Source organism: Buteo buteo, chromosome 13 (genome assembly GCF_964188355.1).
Source record: "Buteo buteo chromosome 13, bButBut1.hap1.1, whole genome shotgun sequence".
NCBI classification, from domain to species: domain Eukaryota; kingdom Metazoa; phylum Chordata; class Aves; order Accipitriformes; family Accipitridae; genus Buteo; species Buteo buteo.
Genome location: NC_134183.1, coordinates 34,387,226 through 34,404,689, shown reverse-complemented (window position 1 = coordinate 34,404,689; position 17,464 = coordinate 34,387,226). Strand labels below are relative to the sequence as shown.

The 17,464-nt window shown below is 35.0% G+C and overlaps 1 protein-coding gene across 7 annotated transcripts in view; it reads left to right on the top strand.

Annotated features, from left to right (window-relative positions):
* Positions 1-17,464, top strand: part of VPS13C (vacuolar protein sorting 13 homolog C) — a 106,619-nt gene that overhangs the window by 19,161 nt on the left and 69,994 nt on the right. For all 7 annotated transcript variants that reach the window (XM_075045478.1, XM_075045475.1, XM_075045476.1 and 4 more), the window contains 17 exons: positions 3,641-3,698; positions 4,026-4,153; positions 5,022-5,128; positions 5,802-5,973; positions 6,431-6,493; positions 7,696-7,831; positions 8,420-8,511; positions 10,425-10,567; positions 11,935-12,127; positions 12,278-12,392; positions 12,726-12,862; positions 13,579-13,705; positions 14,343-14,460; positions 14,813-14,942; positions 15,317-15,395; positions 16,382-16,521; positions 17,125-17,278. In XM_075045478.1, the coding sequence (XP_074901579.1) occupies positions 3,641-3,698; positions 4,026-4,153; positions 5,022-5,128; positions 5,802-5,973; positions 6,431-6,493; positions 7,696-7,831; positions 8,420-8,511; positions 10,425-10,567; positions 11,935-12,127; positions 12,278-12,392; positions 12,726-12,862; positions 13,579-13,705; positions 14,343-14,460; positions 14,813-14,942; positions 15,317-15,395; positions 16,382-16,521; positions 17,125-17,278 (2,092 nt within the window). The remainder of the gene's footprint in view (positions 1-3,640; positions 3,699-4,025; positions 4,154-5,021; positions 5,129-5,801; positions 5,974-6,430; positions 6,494-7,695; positions 7,832-8,419; positions 8,512-10,424; positions 10,568-11,934; positions 12,128-12,277; positions 12,393-12,725; positions 12,863-13,578; positions 13,706-14,342; positions 14,461-14,812; positions 14,943-15,316; positions 15,396-16,381; positions 16,522-17,124; positions 17,279-17,464) is intronic.

The window sequence follows — 17,464 nt, the reverse complement described above, 5'->3', positions numbered from 1 at the left end:
CTAAGCTGCGTGGCTGAAATTAACCAATAGAAAGAAGCCAGATAGAAAAACCAGATTTAAAAAAAAAAAAAAAAAGAAAAAAAAAAGTTTTCTTTGCTTTTTAATAAACCAAAGCTTAGGTAGTTACCCATTGTTATACCTAAACGAAGACACAAAAAATTGAGAGGCTGATGTAGTAGTTCTTTAAGATAGCAACCCTTATTATTATTGGAAGGATCTTTGGCAAAATTTTGAAGAGCTTTAGTAGAATAAGTTATATATATGGGTAAGTGAGTATGCTATGCTTGACAAACAGGAGAGGGTCACAGCTTTAAATGTGGAATGCACAGTAGGACTGAATAATGAAGACTTTTTGAAAATGAGGTCAGGTGGAACATAATTAAGGTAGACTGTATGGAAAAGATGATGCTGGAAATATTTTTTTCCAACTTGGTGAAGCTAACTCAGGTGGTGTAGAAACTAGAGGAATAAATGATGATGCTCCAGTTTGAGGGCAGTGAGGGTAAATGAAGACAAAATGAGGGGCAGATATCTTAAAATGTTAATTCCAGGGAAAGAATAAATTCAAATTTGTGTGTGTGGGCTTCCTGGATGCTGTGTTTTGGGTTGCTGCTAGCTAGATGAGTAGTGGCATACTGCAACTTGTAATATTATTAGTGTGTGAAGTACTTGTTTTGCTTTCATTTCATTGGTGTGTTACCCTCTAAGTCTTACTCTCCCAGAAGAGGAACTGGGAACTTTGGCAGTATGAATAGGGCGTTTATATAGACATAAATTGTGGCTGAGGGCACACATCCTCTTTCTGTATGACAGCTGAGGGCTTCTGAGTTGCAAAAGCACCATTACTGTTAAGAAGTTTATTTTGGATGGCTGCTTCGTGTTGTTAAAAGAGCTCATTTTTAGGTAATGAGAAACAGTTATTCTGGTGAGCTTTTGGGTAGTACATTATTGAATATCTTAGGTTCTTAAAGTAAACTTTAGAATGGATTATGAAAACAAGTCAGTTTGCTTGGAGTAGTGGACATCTGTCTACTGTTGTTAGTTTGTCTGAATCTCATTTTGTTTTAATGTGGAGGAGGTCAGATGTGCAGTATATGCTGTCTGTATATCTGCATTCTATTTCTGGTGTGAATAAGTGACCTCTGTGTAAAAATGGTACATTTTTGACCTATTATGTTTATAAAGGTTATACAGGTGTTCTGTGTGTCCTTGTACAATCACTTGTTTCCTTTTTTATTCTTTTGTGCTCATCTCTTACAGGTATCTTTATTTTTGTTTTATTCTTTCCTTAACAAAATACGCGCTTAACCTGGCGAGCTTGGTGCTAGCATGGAAGGTTGAATCAAAACTGTGAAGTGTTGACTGGCTGGTCAAAACCAGCCAGTTGTTTAGTATTCTTTGAATCTTGACTGTTATGTGTAACTTAAAACCTAAGTCCTTTTATTTTTGTTCTGGTTGCCCTTGTAGCACACTGTTTATTGTCTCAGAATTGGGGTGTAAATTCACTGTATGTAGAAGATATTATGAATATGTTTATTTCTCTTCCTGTCTAGTCTATTGCTTTATTCTTTTAAAAAGCTAAATTTCCTCAGAGTGCTCCCACTTCTGCCTCTTTAGTTCAGCAGAAATGCTTATGTATTTTTAATATAAGTTTTAAGTTACTTTAGCTATGGAGTCTTCAGAATTACTTGTCTGTGGATGTTTTCTCTGTTGTATCTCAGTCTGAAGTGAAATGTAAACACAACACAAACCAATATACAGTTTGAATTGACAGCAGCAAAAGTCTTAGTGCTTCAAATGTGTTCTTCTAGCACTGTTGGAAAGATCCTTTGTGAATCAGTCCTTTACATGCTTGTGGACAGATGGCTTTGTGGGCTTACCTGATGCTGTCTGGCAGTTTACATCTCAGTCCTTTTCAAGGAAACTTCAACTTACTATTGACTAAGCTGCAAGTGAAGGTGCTGGTGTGGTTTTGTTGAACTTAAGTTTTATGTATCAGGAAGTTCCACTTTCTATTCCATCATCAAGCAAGTTTTTAACAGGTTCTTTCTGAAAGAACTGGGAATTTTGCCCTCCATGACTGTAAAAGGAAGTTGCCTGTTTCCAAAGCCTGTTTCTTTGAGTGCTGAGGCAGAGCAATTCCAGTGTAGCAAATAGTATCCAGTATTCTGACCACCTGTTAACTTGAAGCATCTCACCACTTGCAGTTTTTCCATTCTTGAAATCCTTAGCAATTTTGGTGCTGTATACTAGTATCACTTTGCATACTGGCATCATCTCCATTATTTGGATTTTTTCATCTTTTGGCCGTTTGACTTCTGTTAGTTTAAATTTGTCAATTGTGATTAGTCGTCTTTGTGTCCTTGTGCCTACTCTGCTTCAGAATTTATAAATCAATACAGGAACTGAACAAATAGCCTATAACATGTCTTATTTAGTAACATTATCTGTATTAAATACCTGAATACATTTTATATGTAACTTTTAGTGTAGCTTGTTTCCTGGAAAGCTAGGTCTTCCATCTAGACAGGCTGTTTCAGTCTTAATTTTAAGCAGCATTATCAGGAAATCAGATCTATCGTAGTAGCTAATTGGTCTGTGTTGTAGTAAGAATAAGCTTTGTAATCTGTAGCAATCTGTTACTTTCATACAACAGTCTTCATATTTAAATAACATGAGTATATGGCTGCTTGTAAGATTAGCTGTTTTATACTTAATCTCATAGAAGTTTAGCTTTTATTAATGTAGATTAGCAGACAGGAAATAGGTTGAAATACAAATATTTTTAATGAGAAAGTGTTCCTTTTATAAAATACAAACCAGTTTTTAAATAAGGAACAGGGAAAAGGATTAGTTTGAAGAAATTTGTAGTTACAAAATATTTTCCTTGTAAAAACAAATCTTAATATTGATAGTCTTTATAAAATATAATGGGAACAGGCAGTTCATCTGCCTTCATGTAATAGCCAATATGTACATCTTCCTAAAAGCAGGCCTCCTGCTATAACTGATTGTGCCATTGCAATTCTGAAACTAGATAAAATGTTTGCGCATGAATATAGCATTCTCAATAAATTGCCTAAGAATTACAGCATCAGACAGACCTAATTTTGAATTAAGACTCTGTTCTACATGATATTTCTCAGGCCTCTTGGGCCGTTCTGTTATTTTCCTGACTTCTTTCTGTTTTCAATTCCTCTCATACCTGCAGAATACCAGAAGACTCAAGTGGCCTCCTTATGTGCTAAAAATGAGGAAGGGTAGAATATGAATAGATGCTCCTGGTACCTTCAAGGAGTTTAAAAACAAATGCTTGATCTAATATGCTACGTGTTTGAGTGTACACATGAGCTATATGTTTCTAAATTAACACACATTAGTTGTTATTGCAAGATTTAGACAGAGGTTGAAAAAAACTGTGCTAACCTTCCACTTGATGTGAGAAACTTAGAATTCTTTTTAATCTGGTGTATTTAAATCCTTCACTCTTAAGTCCCTGTGCTATATTAGCTTTCCCATTTAGGGGGAGGAGGCCCTTGCAAAATACCTGTGAACTTAAGTTGGTCTACTCAAAGCTTAGAGGACTGTTAACAAGTAATGCTCTTCAGCAACTGCTAGACAGTATTGTATTCCTTTACAGGATCAGCTGAAAAGAGGAATTCCTTGTAGTGGTAACCAGCCTCAAGACTACCAGTATAGTAAGTAAGCTAGGAATGAGTGAATATAAACTGTTCTGAGCATGTTATCATACAACAGCCTGACCTGATCATGCAGGTGTGCCCATACTAACTTTATTTTACAAAAAACTAAACATAATAGAACATATTAGAGCTTGTATGCTTTTTGACTGCTGCTGGGCTATCTTAATTTTTGGTAAGAATTTCATCCTGATTCTGTGGGTCTTGAGCATACACATCAGTACAAAGTGGTGGATATATCAGATAGTGGAAATAAGTACTTTAAGATTGCTTCCCATACTTTTAATAGTAAACATAAAATTAATCTCAATGTTTTTATTTTTTAAGTTTTTAGACCAGTATCAGCCTCTGCAAGACTGTATATCAACCCATATGCAGAAGTAGAACTAAAAACTCCCAAGCTTGATTGTAATGTAGAAGTACAGAGAATTGTCATTGAATTCACTAAGCCACAGGTAAGTTGGCTTGGTATCCATTATCGCCTATTTCAGAGTTTGTGATGAACTGTAGGATTTTTTTGTTGGAAAACATTCTTCTTTGGGAATTTTCTGCTTATGGGCAAGTAGACTGTCTAAACTGTTTAGCAGTAACTGTGGGAAAAGTGTAGGATCATTTCCCCTTTGCGTAACAGTCACTTCCTGGTGCTAGATCCTGACACTCTGACACTGTTATCTGTGGACCCTCTGGGGACCATCTGATCTGTATTCAGAGCATTCCTTTCACATGGAGAATGGAATCATTCTTACGAATAGCCCTTATCTTATAAAACTATAAGCCAACAATTAACTGCAGAGATGTCAAGGTACAAGCATGGGTGGGAACGAATGGAGTATACTGGCTTTGGCAACAAAGCCTACTGAATTATCAAGGAGCTCTTTTAGTTCCCTAGCAATGTTAGTGTTTTCGTTTATTCAGTGATAATTTACAGTTAGTTTGCTAGATAGCTTTTTAGCTCTTATTGATATCAGAATGTAATCTGAGTTCAGAACAGTACCAGTAAGGTTACCTAATGCAAAGGCAGTTCTAAAACTGGGGAAACTGGGTATTTACAAATGAAGAGAATATGGTTGGTTTGAGAAAGCTTGAGACTTTGTGCTGAGCAGGCTAACAGAAATACAAATTGTTTTTGTTTGTCAAGGAAACCAGAAGTTCATACCGTGGTGTCCTTTGAGAGCAATGGGTATAGTTGGTCCACTTTTACATACTAAGGAAAATGTCTGTATAGTTTGGGGAAAACTAAAGACCATAGTATACATGTACTTTAAGGACTGCATGCAACAAAAATCTGAACCTCTGCTAAGAAACTTGTTTTTCTGTGTTTAGTACCTCAGCATGATAGACCTTCTGGAGTCCATAGATTACATGGTTCGCAATGCACCATACAGAAGATTTAGGCCAAACGTCTCTCTCCATAAAAATGCCAGACAATGGTAAGCTGTGTATGTTCGTGCATTCTTTGGGAGATGCTGGAGTCCTCTTCAGTCTCTTCATTCTTCTTTGTGGTTAAATGTAGCTTTAAAACTAGATCACATATATCATTATAACTTTCACAGAGCTTTGCTTAGCCAAGTAGAAAAGGCTTGCAGAAGAGAACATGCGAAAGAACCAAGTGATGAAAATCTGACTTGCAAATCTAACCCTGATGCCCCAAAATCTCTGAAGAAAATGCTGATGCTCTCTCTAGAAGTTAGGATATAATTTTAGAAAGACTAAAGAAAATCAGCAAATGTATTACAAGCGAAACATATACGTCAACTGTAATTTTTAAAGTTTTGAGCTGATACACGTTTTTGTGGATTTTTTCTAAGTACTGATACTGATTCTCAAAGTGCTTAAGTGCACTTAATGCTCTTACAGTCCAAATTTGCAAGCATGCAGAAGTCAATACAGAATGCAGATTTATAGTTCTTCAGGCATTAAGTATAAGCTCTCAGTCCATTTTTCAAAAGTGATGTTGAAACCATTAAAATTTTTATAAACAAAGTTACTCAAATGGTAAGTGGTAAACAAAGTGTTTGCATATTAATAAACTACCTCTGCAACTTTTAAGTTCTAATGCACAAATGAAATGGAAAGTTGCTCACAAGTGTGGAATTGTTGTAGGTGGAAATACGCAGGTAACAGTGTTCTTGAAGTTCACATCAAAAGATACACTCGCATGTGGTCATGGAGTAACATAAAACAGCATAGGCAGCTTCTGAAGAGTTACAAAAATATGTACAAGAACAAGCTGACACAGAGTAAACTGTCAGAAGAAACACAGAGGCAAATTCAGGTATGTGTTTTTTCTCTTTGCAGAAAGTATGTTTTGGTCCCTCTATTACGTAATTCTTTTAAATATACGTGACAGTAATCAAGGTTCATGGTTTTATAAGAGCACAAGAGTTCTGTGGAAATACCATTTTAATCTGAAGTTCAGTGTAATCCGTTGTGGAAAGAAAGAAAATACCAGTAAAGTGCCATTTAAATAAACCCTTTTTGATTCTGGATTAAGCAACTTGGATGCATTTAATGAAGTGCAAGATTAATCTATTTAAAAAAAAAAATTAGACTGCCTAACATCAAGTTTCATCTTCTAGTGAACTTCTGGGTGAGGGCATACCTTTGAAAGAAAAGAATAGGTCTAGAAAGAAATCAGAGTGGTAAATATGAAGGAGCTGGTGGAGAATTTGTAGTGGTGAGCCTTTCCTAAATGTGTTTGAGGCAAATGATTTCATCATACATTTTTACAGGACCTAGAAAGAAAGCTTGATGTCTTCAATATAATCTTAGCAAGACAACAAGCACAAGTTGAGGTAAGAAATAATTTTTGTTCAACAATATTGTAACACTTCAGATAGGATGGTTCTGTCATGAAAGTATCTTGAAAAAATTTGTGCTGATGAGTATGATAGGCTAGGGAGTTGGGAAGGCAAGTTTCCCATCCTTCCAGGACAGGAGTAAGTGAATTTCCAAACTGGAAACCAGTTCCAAAAACCTACCAGTGTGTGTGCACAGTATTACTGCTACCCACTTTGTACCATTCAGGCAATTGTCTAAGGGTGATCATTTAATGGTTCTTTTATTCCTTTGACTTCTATCATTTCAAGACTGGTTCTGCAGCTCTTCAAGATCAAACATGTACAGCTGTTCCCATCCTACCTACACCTTTAGGTACTCTCTTTTTAGGGGACAGCCAATCTAATTAAAAGACAACTCTGAGAGAATTGTTAAAAGGTAGATGAAGTGTCCAGCTGCATTTTATTTTGGAAATAATTTGTGACACTTAACAAGGAGTTGCATGTTATAACATTATGAAAAGTGTTGTATCTGCAGTTAAGATCAAAAACACCTAGCACGCTAAGGGCAAGCTCAGAATAGTCGTCTTGAGAGAAGCGTGCTAGTGGTAGCTATATTCCTAACATGAATATTAACCTCTGTAGTTGTATCATATAATTACTGGTCATGCCAATGTAGCCTCGGTGTTTGTCTACACATCCAGAATGTATGTAAAATGAAGATTGAAAAAATAATAACAACGCTTCTTATTTTTGAGATGTTTGTGGTCAGACCTTGATGTTTAAAATGCAAAGTGAAAGCCTGAGTACAAATTAAAAGTTTTAAATATACGTTGTGGTACAGGATCAGTCTTCAGGTTTGTTACTACTAGATTTAAGGAATATAATTGCTTCTTGTATCCTCTTAAAATACTGTCTTTTCATGTGGTTCCTGCCTTTTTGTAGTCTAAACGCTAGTGAAATGTGTAGAAAAAGGCCATCCGAAGTAAAAGTAACACATGCTTCTTTTCACACACCTGTGTGCGTGCACACACACAAGCCCCCCACCCCTGATCCTCTTTTTGCTTCTCTCTGGTGAGTCAAAGTGCTCTTAATCCCTTGCGGGGTGGTGTTGCTGTCCATCAGTTAAATGTCTGTTCAACATGAGTACATACATGCATTATTTACAGGGAAAAAAAAAGTAATTCTATTAATTATTTATTTTAATGTCTGGTTTGTAGACAATAAGATCAGGACAAAAACTACTGAAGAAGAAAAACACTGAAGTAGAAAAAAGAAGTGGAGGATGGTTTGGTGGTTTCTGGGGTAAAAGAGAGTCTAGGAAAAAGGAAGATGAAGAATCAACTGTTCCTGAAAGTAGGTGTAGGCTGGAATGCACTAACTTCTGTAGAGACTTTAAGTTTTTAATATACATTAAGAAGAATGTTATAGTATGTTTTGCTTCTTACTATGCAGAAGGAGAGAGTATGGCATAAGCAGTGCAATGCAGTATTACTCCATCTTTATAGTATTACTGTTAACGAATATCGAGCTGGCAAATAAGGCACATTTCTGAAATGGCTATAAGCATATCAGAACCTTGGTAAGGAGAAGAGTATGGAGCTTATAGCTGTAGTGTAGTAGGTGACAACTGGAATACTGTATTTTGGTGATTTGCTGTCTGGACCAGAGATTTGTTCTAGTAGTACTCCTCAAAGCTATCTTCATCATTGGGAATTACAGATACTCTTCCAATATAAATTATATTGATTTTTGTGCTATGTATGTAATGCCAGGTACGAAGACTGCTTCTGTGTAAATTATTTTACAATATGGAACTTAGTGCAATATGAAGAATCAAAGAAATGTGTCAGCAGAACTTAAGTACAGTAGAAAACAAATGGGAGGAAAAATGCTTATCATTACTAATTAAACTGAAAGTTTTTGTGGGTTTTTGGTTTTTAGCCATTGATGAACTAATGACACCAGAAGAGAAAGCTAAGCTTTTTACTGCTATTGGATATAGTGACAGCTCCTATGTTTCCTTACCAAAGCAGGTAAGCAACTTCCTACAGGGATGGTTTGGAAAAAGAACCCAAAAAATGAACAAGCCACAGAAACCCCCAAACACTGTCCCTGCCCCCCCCCCCCCCAAAAAAAAACCCTTTCTGATGCATGTTAGCCTTAAGATAAGCAGTAGAAAGTGTGTCAGTGCAAGTCAAACCTATGCTGAAATGTATAGAGAAGATGAAAAAAAAAATTTATTCAGAAAACACAAAGATGGCTAATGTTTTCTGTGGTGGTGTTCTGCCTTGTGCACAACCCTAATCTGGAGTGATTCAGAAGTAACAAACTGGATAATAGGTACCCATCTGCAGTTTGGAAGATAATAAAAAAGCTAACTGTAAATGAAAAAAGATCCCATGTTAGCTTTTTCATTGCATCCGTTTCTTGCTACTTGTTGTGGTGAAAACTAAATTAGTCTGTATGGTCTTTTTTTTTGGTTTTTTTGGGTTGGTGGTTTTTTTTTTTTTTTTTTTTTCTCAAATCCAAAGTCAGTTTGATTCTGGTAATTGAATAGTTATTGTTTATGTAAAGGTGAACATTAGCATGTGATTATTTCCTGTTTGACCCATTGTTTATAACTTTCGGGGATGCTTTTGTTGGAGGGATCATGTTATGTTTCTATTAAAATGTTTGTCCTAATGATTAATACCAGGAGATTTCAGCTGTAGTACTTTTTTTCTACTACACAAAGGACAATTTAAAATTAAAAAACATTTTTTGTGACATTTTTTGGCTTGTTAAGCAAAGGAATAAAAGATAAAACTTTACAGGTATAGTATTCTTGAGAGGGCTTATAGGAAGAAAGCTAGAAAGTAGACAACTAAGAAAATGTGAAATGGTGAGGTTTCTCTCAATATACTTATTTTCTGTGAGAGCTATCACATTGTTGTTTTAAATCTTAACATGACTGGTGGTTCTGCTTTAAGTTGTTCATCACTTACAGAAATACTTTTTACATTTAGACTATTTCCTTCAAGGAGGATGTTGTCTCTTCTCCCAACAGGCCTCCCCACTCCCCAACACAACACTCCCAACTTTCCAACCTTGTATATTTTTGTTAAATTTAATTATTATAAGCTTACATGTGCCTCACACAGGGAAGTTCAGACTTGTTTAAGTGGCAACATGGAGGCCTGTGTGCTGTTGTATGAACTTGTGTTCCTGTCAAATTGAAAAGAGCAGAGCAGCAGCAAGCTTCTCTTAGCAACAAAGAAGAGACACAGCCCAAACTGTGCCCAGTACTGGTGCTTTTTTTTTCTTTGTTTCATGCTTTCCTTGCTTACCTGTGTAGAAAAGCTTCCATTTTTAATTTGGACAAATTAAGTGTAAAGGTCCTTTAATCTCTCTCAGTACCCTGAAGAAAGGTGCAGGCTTCAAATTCAGATAGGAAATATTATTTGATTCTTCTTCAGTTGCTGATTGACACAGTCATAAAATGGTACATGTATCAGGAAGCCAAAACCCTTTCTTGACAAGGTTGAGACATGACATTCAGCATCAAAAACAAAAAATGCATATATGCAATGTCTTCTAAAATGTAGTTATTTAATAGGATTATGAAGATTTTGTTTGTTTATCTTGCTAGCTCTCTATTGAGTATAGTTTAGCTACGCTTGCTTTCACAGTTTAAAAAAAACAAACTTTCCTGAATCCTGAAAAGAGATACAGACTGTATCTACTCTGCATTTGTTGAAATAAACTGTTTTATGTTAAATAACTGATAAGTGTTGAAAGAAAGTAAAAGACTCTGTACTTCACTTCCTACATAGAGATATGTTTCTTACCTTAGTCAACTGGAATAGCTTTAAATACTGCATTTCGTTAGGTTTGTTGAAATTAGGAGTTTTAAAAAGTAATTCATATCAAGATGACTAATTTCGATTTTCTCTGTCCTTCTTGCTAGTATGTTGCCCATGTTGTGACACTGAAGCTGTTAAGCACTTCTCTTACAATTAAAGAAGACAAGAACGTGGCAGAAACTCTTAAAGTACAGATAATTGATCTGAGTACCAAAATATCACAGCGCCCAGGAGCACAAGCCATTAAGTAATTGGATTGGTATTTTTTTTTGTAGAAACATCTTCCCCCTGCTCCCTGACTTTTAAAATCTTTCTTGGGTAGTGCATTATGTTGTATAGTGACTTTTAAATTTATGGGCATTCTGCAGTTGCGCTCTCAAAAGTTACAGTCACGTAATTTGGTGAATAACATAGAATGGAATGAAGAAAGGAATGCTATTTTTTAGTCTTTATAAACAATAATAAGCTCTTTTTTGAATCCAAATGTTGAAGTGCTAGATATTGCTTTTGGGAAGTGATACCTAAGCAGTGTGAAATGGTCTGGCTGACACTCTCCAGCCTGAATGTGTTGCTTACTTCCTACATTAATGAAAAACTACGTCTATGTGTTGTGGGTAGCAGATTAACCAGCATGTAGGAAACGGACTCCTTCCTGTGTTTTAAGAGAGGACACACCAGAAATACTGAACACAAATTATTGGATTATGCTGTCAATGAATAAGATTTTCAGTGTCTGGAAAATGAGTCTATGCACTTTTCATGCTTTCATTTGCAGTTCTTTATGCGTAAGATCACCAGCTCAGCTGCTTACTCTTGAAATATTTTTGCTAAAAACTGTTTTGGAGAATATTAAAGGTGCAGCCTGAATGCTGCACAAAAATAAAAAGAGCTTTGAGAATATTTTACATAAATGCATGCCATATAATTTTGTTGGCAAGTCTCATACTTTTGTTGATTTTTAAGTTTCTGGAAAATGTAGTTAGGTTATCTCAATGGAGCCAGGCTTGTGACACTGATTATGCCCAAACTGTGTTGCCTCCCAAAATCAGGGATTCCAATAGTAGAGACCCAGGACCCCAAAATAAATTTCATATCTAATAGGTACTTCTAAGGGCGAATGGCGTTTTTGTGGTTTGGTGGTGTTCACATGGCTTTCTTTAAAAGGCATTTGTCTACTTACTATGCTTAACACTATTGTCAGGGAAGCTGTCAGTAAAGAATACCCATTTGAAAACAAGTCTGTAACTGATTTTGAAATCAATATGTAATAGTTAACATTCCTACTCTTTTTCATCTGTAGCATAAATATTTTCCCTTTCTTTTCTCTTACAACTGATTCTCTTAATAAACGTGAGCTGAAAACTATATTCAGTCCACCTTGCAGATAACAGAAGGTAAAAAGAAAATATCAGCCTTGTGTTGCTGTGAACGACTTGCCTCCTATTTATTTTTCCAGTTTAATAATGTAACAATTTCTTAACCATGTGGTATGTTTGTCCTGTGAAGTTAGTCATGTTTGGCTTTATCAAAGGCTTTCTCATCTTGCTGATCTTTCCTAGATGGAACTGTGTTCTGTATTCTAATTCAGTATGTTTAACTATTCACCTTCTTCAGGGTTGAAGCAAAGCTTGAAAACTGGTACGTTACAGGCCTGAGACAAGAAAACGTTGTACCATCTCTTGTGGCTTCCATAGGGGACAGCAAGTCGTCTTTACTTAAGATAGAGTTTAATGTTAACCCAGAGGATAGTACTGCTGACCAGAGTCTTACTATTGAATCACAGCCTGTGGAAGTAAAATACGATGCAGTGAGTAGTAACCAAAACTCTTACTTCTTTTTCTGATTCTCCTTTCTCTGCCGTTATTCTCTTTACTCTGTCAAGATCTATTTTTGAGTTTTCACTGAGTGACTTCTGTGTATATTGATAATTCTTGTCTGTCTTTTTTTTTTTGAAAAGAGAACAATAAATGCAATGGTAGAATTCTTTCAGACAAGTAAGGGAATGGATCTTGAAAGATTAACATCAGCCACATTAGTGAAGCTGGAAGAAATCAAGGAAAGAACTGCTACAGGTAAGATAATAACAAATCTCACCTGAGGTGAACCCTTGAATGTCTTAAAATGTTTCAATATGATTTTCTAAACACTTTGCTCGTGTTTTGATTGCTGGCCAAAGAGTATGATTGGTGTTTTTTCTTTGAGTTTGTGACTTGGAGGATTAGTGGATGTTTTGTGGGAAGGAGCATTAATTTTAGTGAGAAATCAGTAGAATGTTACAAAAGTAAGTCTTTACTCAAGATGTGTTATCTTTCAGATCAATAGCATCTCTTTTTATGTTGACTGGCACAAATGTTTCACTTGTGAATAGCATTTCAGTTTTAAATGTCCCTTCCTTTTTATTTAAGGATTAGTTCATATTATTGAAATGCGGAAAGTCCTTGATTTGAAGATTAATCTGAAACCTTCCTACCTTGTGGTTCCGCAGACGGGATTCTACCATGAAAAATCAGATTTGCTGATTTTGGACTTTGGTACATTTCAGGTATATAAATGATCTCTCTTATATGCTTAGAGGAAGAAAATATTCTTTTCTCTTAACATAGCTGTCATCTGAAACTATCTTGTTTTCAGAAGGCAAAGATGATAATCTGTATGAATGCGTTTTAACTTATTATATTTCTTACCAAATAAGTTTGGATCAGCAATTTGATCTATGTTCAGAGCTGTTAAGTTGTCTTTGACATACTTGTACTAGTTAATCTCCCCAGGAAACATTTTCATTTTGTAAATGTGATTGTAATAGCTTATCACTTAGTATCTTTCACTTTTCAGCAGAACACATGAACTTTTGTTCCTTTTTTTGTAAAATGATAGCCTTTTATTAAAAAAAGAGAATATAATTTTTCTCTTAGAGTTTGAAATTTGATTCCCTTGTTCCTATAAAATTGAAAGATTACAATAATTTAACTTGATTTTAGCTGACTGATTAAATATTTTAGTTGTACTCCAGCAGTAAACTTGTAAACTAATAAAAAAAATTCTATTTTGCATAACTTGAATTAAATGGATTGATAGAAGTAGCAACAAAAAACCCTTACTTATTCTTTATAAGTGTGAAATGAATTAAGATTGCTTCTCTGTAAGAGCCCAAATGTCAGTCATAAACTCCTATGAATCATCTTTTTCATCTTCACTAGAATTAATAGCACATGTATGTAAGTTTTAGACTTAATTTTATCTTGTCTTTTATGTGTTCAGCTGAACAGCATAAATCAAGGCAGTAGTCAAGCTTCTAGCTTTTCGTCTTTAGAGGAGATTATGGATAAAGCTTATGACAAGTTTGATGTGGAAATAAAAAATGTGCAACTTCTTTTTGGAAGAACAGGTAACAAAACAACATAGTTGCCGTTTACTCAAAAGACTGAAGGCTACCTACCTGTAATAAATAAATAAGTTTTCTAAAGAATAAAGGCGAACCAAAACAAGTAGTTAACTAAGAGATAGATTATAATACAAGTCTGTATGAAACTGTGAAAAAATTTTAGTTTCTCTTCAAACAGCTGCTTGCTTTTTGTTCGGACTTGTGTATCATCTCTTTACTGTGATGCCAGCAAGCAACATAAATGCACAGAACTGTTATGTTTTCTATCATATGCAGGAAAATACAGCTAAAATTGGCCTTAATACTTCATTTGGACTTAAGTTTGTGCAGTGAACAGAATGCTGGGTTACTGTTACATTTATCTATCCATGTATCTATTTTTTTGTGGGGTTCTATGTGCAGGTACATCTTTTAGTGTAGAATTGGACTTACGGCTGCTAAGGCAGTGTAGTGTTAAGAAATATTGAAAGTGGATTCAAAAGCTTTTAAAATACTTTACCCAAATTATTCTAGGTTTCTCTATTTTGTGAATGGGTTCTTTGTCCTTTCCTAGTGATGTTATTTGATTACTTTAATGATACCTTAATTAAAGCAATTAGCAAGTAATGTTTTCTCATTTAGATTTACTGAACATTTGCAGGTGAAGACTGGAAGAAGGCTCGTTTTCAACACCCATCAACTCTGCACATATTACAGCCTATGGATATTCATGTACACTTGGCAAAATCGATGGTGGAAAGAGATACCAGGATGGCAAAGTAATATATTCATGTTGAAAGGACTTCTTTTTAACTACTGTGTACTTACAGAAAAAAACCCTGTATTTTCCCCAAAGGTTCAGTTACACTTTAAAATCTGAAGGTATTAACTTAAGAAATAAAAGTAGCTTACTACTTTTTACAAAACATTCTTTGGCTAGTAGTTCCCTGGTCACCTTTACTGGTTACTAACTATACTGTTTAAACTGAGTCCAAGGCCTGTTTTTAATGCAGGATCACTAGCTTTACTGTGATGTGATCTTTATATAAGAGTATAGATATTGTTAAGACTTAAATCAAGAATTGGTATGTACTTTTTTGTCTTGGAGTTAAATAATTTTTTTTTTTAAAGGTTTAAAGTGTCAGGAGAACTTCCTTTGGTGCATGTCAGAGTCTCTGACCAGAAAATCAAGGCGATTTTTGATCTGATTGATAGCATTCCGTTGCCTCAGAAGTCATCTGTGTCAATTCCAAGCACAAAGGTAAACTGATGATAACTAAGAAAACTGAATTTAAAAAAATGACATCACTAAAGTGATCATTGTAAATGTAAGTTTCTGCTAAAGTCTGTGGTCTGTTTTACTTGAAGTAAGAGATCTGTTGCCAAGTTGAGTCAGGCAAAGTGTCTCCATTATGACTTACCATCAGAACATGCTGGGCTTATTCAAGCGAGGGTATCTTGGCCTTTGTCATTGTCCTGCTGGTTTCAATATAAGTATTGGCAAAACTGACCTTTCTAAGCAATATGGGGGAGGCAAGGTCAAACATGCATAATCAGTGGAAAATATGACTGAACATACCAAGTTATACAGACTTTAAAATAATGATTTTTTTTTTTTTTTTCCCCTCCCTCTAGGTACCGGCTATTCCCACAATTCCTGTTGTTAGTAAAGGGTTACTTAATACACCCCAGTTGTTAGCAGAAATAGTGTCAGGTAAGAAGCTACAGATAAAACTTTTTAAAAGCAGAAGGCCATAACTTATGGAGTAGCTGATGTTTTCAGGCTGCTATTGATCTTAAAACATGTTATAAGGACAGTAGACAGGAGTATGATTGATCATCTCTAACTTCAAGTTCATAAGAAGATTCGATTAAGATGCTGATGTTGCCTCAGAATAATAAACTTGCTTTTTTAAAAAAGCAAGAAAAAGTTTTTTGGGATTAATTAATATTATGCATAAGCAGCCTCTTCAAATGTGAGCTATTAATAACAAGCGTATTAGGATGTCATTAGCAAACCAATTTAATTATTCAGATGTCATGAGACATCTTTTTAGTAGAGAATATTGAGGAACCTGTTATTTCAGAATTGACTTAAATCCAAAACCAGGTTTAGCCAAATACTAATCTGTTGCTGCTACCACTTCAGGACACATACTTTGGGGTGGGCACATAAAAAAGGTAATATTTCTAAAGGTTGTGTACACTTGCATTAAGCAGCCAACATGTGGCAAAAATAGACTGTTACAAACATCATCTGTATTGTCCTGAGTGTTTTGCATTAGCAAAGCTCTCATTTTCCTGAAAATGAAGAACTAGAATAACAAATGGCAAATTACTGTATTGGCACTGTGGACTTGAGCGTTTACTTCCATGACTGTTCTGGAGAAGAACTTTCCTGTAGTGGAACATGGGAAACTTGTTTCCTGGAGCTTACTTTATAACTGGTTTTCCTTATATGTGTTCTTGAATGTCTAATGGTACAGCTAAACTCTAGTGCTTTCCTTAATAGGGCTTTAATTTTCTTCACTTTTTATCCACTGGGTAAGAAAGCAGTATAGATATAAAAAGTATACTTTGTCAGATTAGGTTTAAACTGCTCATACAGTTTAAAATTTCCTTGGAATGGGAAAGAGAGGTTGGGATATTTACCCCTGTGTCTGGAAGTTTATTAAGGAGGAATTCACTTCTCTTCTCTAGACTCTGAAGAAGAATATTTTGATTTTGAGGAAAGTTCTGAACCAATTGACAGGTCACTAATTAAAGGAGAAGAAATAAGAAATAAGGAGCCTGCTAAAGAGGAACTGACAGATCTTCTGTTGAAGTTTGAAATTAAAGAGGTATGTGTCTTCAATTCTATTTTTACCTTCTACATAAAGAATATTTAAAAAAAAATAAATCCAATATTCTATTACCAGTGATCGCCAGATTTAGTGGATGCAAAAACATAGCCACCAAACCAAAAAATATACATGTATACATATGTATTTCTATGTATGAGTTATTTATATATGGTATGCATATGAGTTTTTTTAATATATGGTAGGTATATAAATAAAACATATACATACTTCATTTGTGTATAAGTATTAAAAAAAAAATGAACAAACCCCTCCCTTTTTGGAATATTTTTGGTAGAAAATAATAGTACCAAGTTATAATTTGCGGGTGAGAGGTGAGAAATTTGCACTGGAAGAACAAAGTAAATACCCAGGCATGTCACTTGCTAAGAGCAAATGCCAAAATATTTCTACATTTATATCTCTCACCATCAAACAATCACTTTTTTTTTCTATTTTTACACTTTAACTCTGTAATAAAAACAATACTTCCAGTAAAGCAGGCCAGGTGTTAGTTTTGCGCTTTTTTTTCATTGTTGGTTTGAATGGTGAGAATACTAAATGTGAAAAGATGGTATAACTGTCTATTTCTTGCTCATCCAGGTTTTAGTAGAACTCACCAGGCAAAAGAAAACTGAGGAAACAGTACTTGTATTTGATGTAATGCATCTTGGGACAGAAGCTACTGTCAGAACCTATAATTTAGCAGCTGTATCTTACTTAAAGAAAATAAGCTTGGATTACTATGAAATTGGAGGTAATAAGCAATGGAAGAGAAGTATAGTAGTGTGTACATATATATAATCAGTTAGTCTGAAACTGTGGCTCTCCTGTCTCTTGTGCTCACTGAAATCCAAATGTTCTAGTTTTCCTGTTACGATATTTAGTATGCAACTGTCCCTTGGGAGTGCTTGTCCCATTGGTACAGTTGATAAGCTCTGGA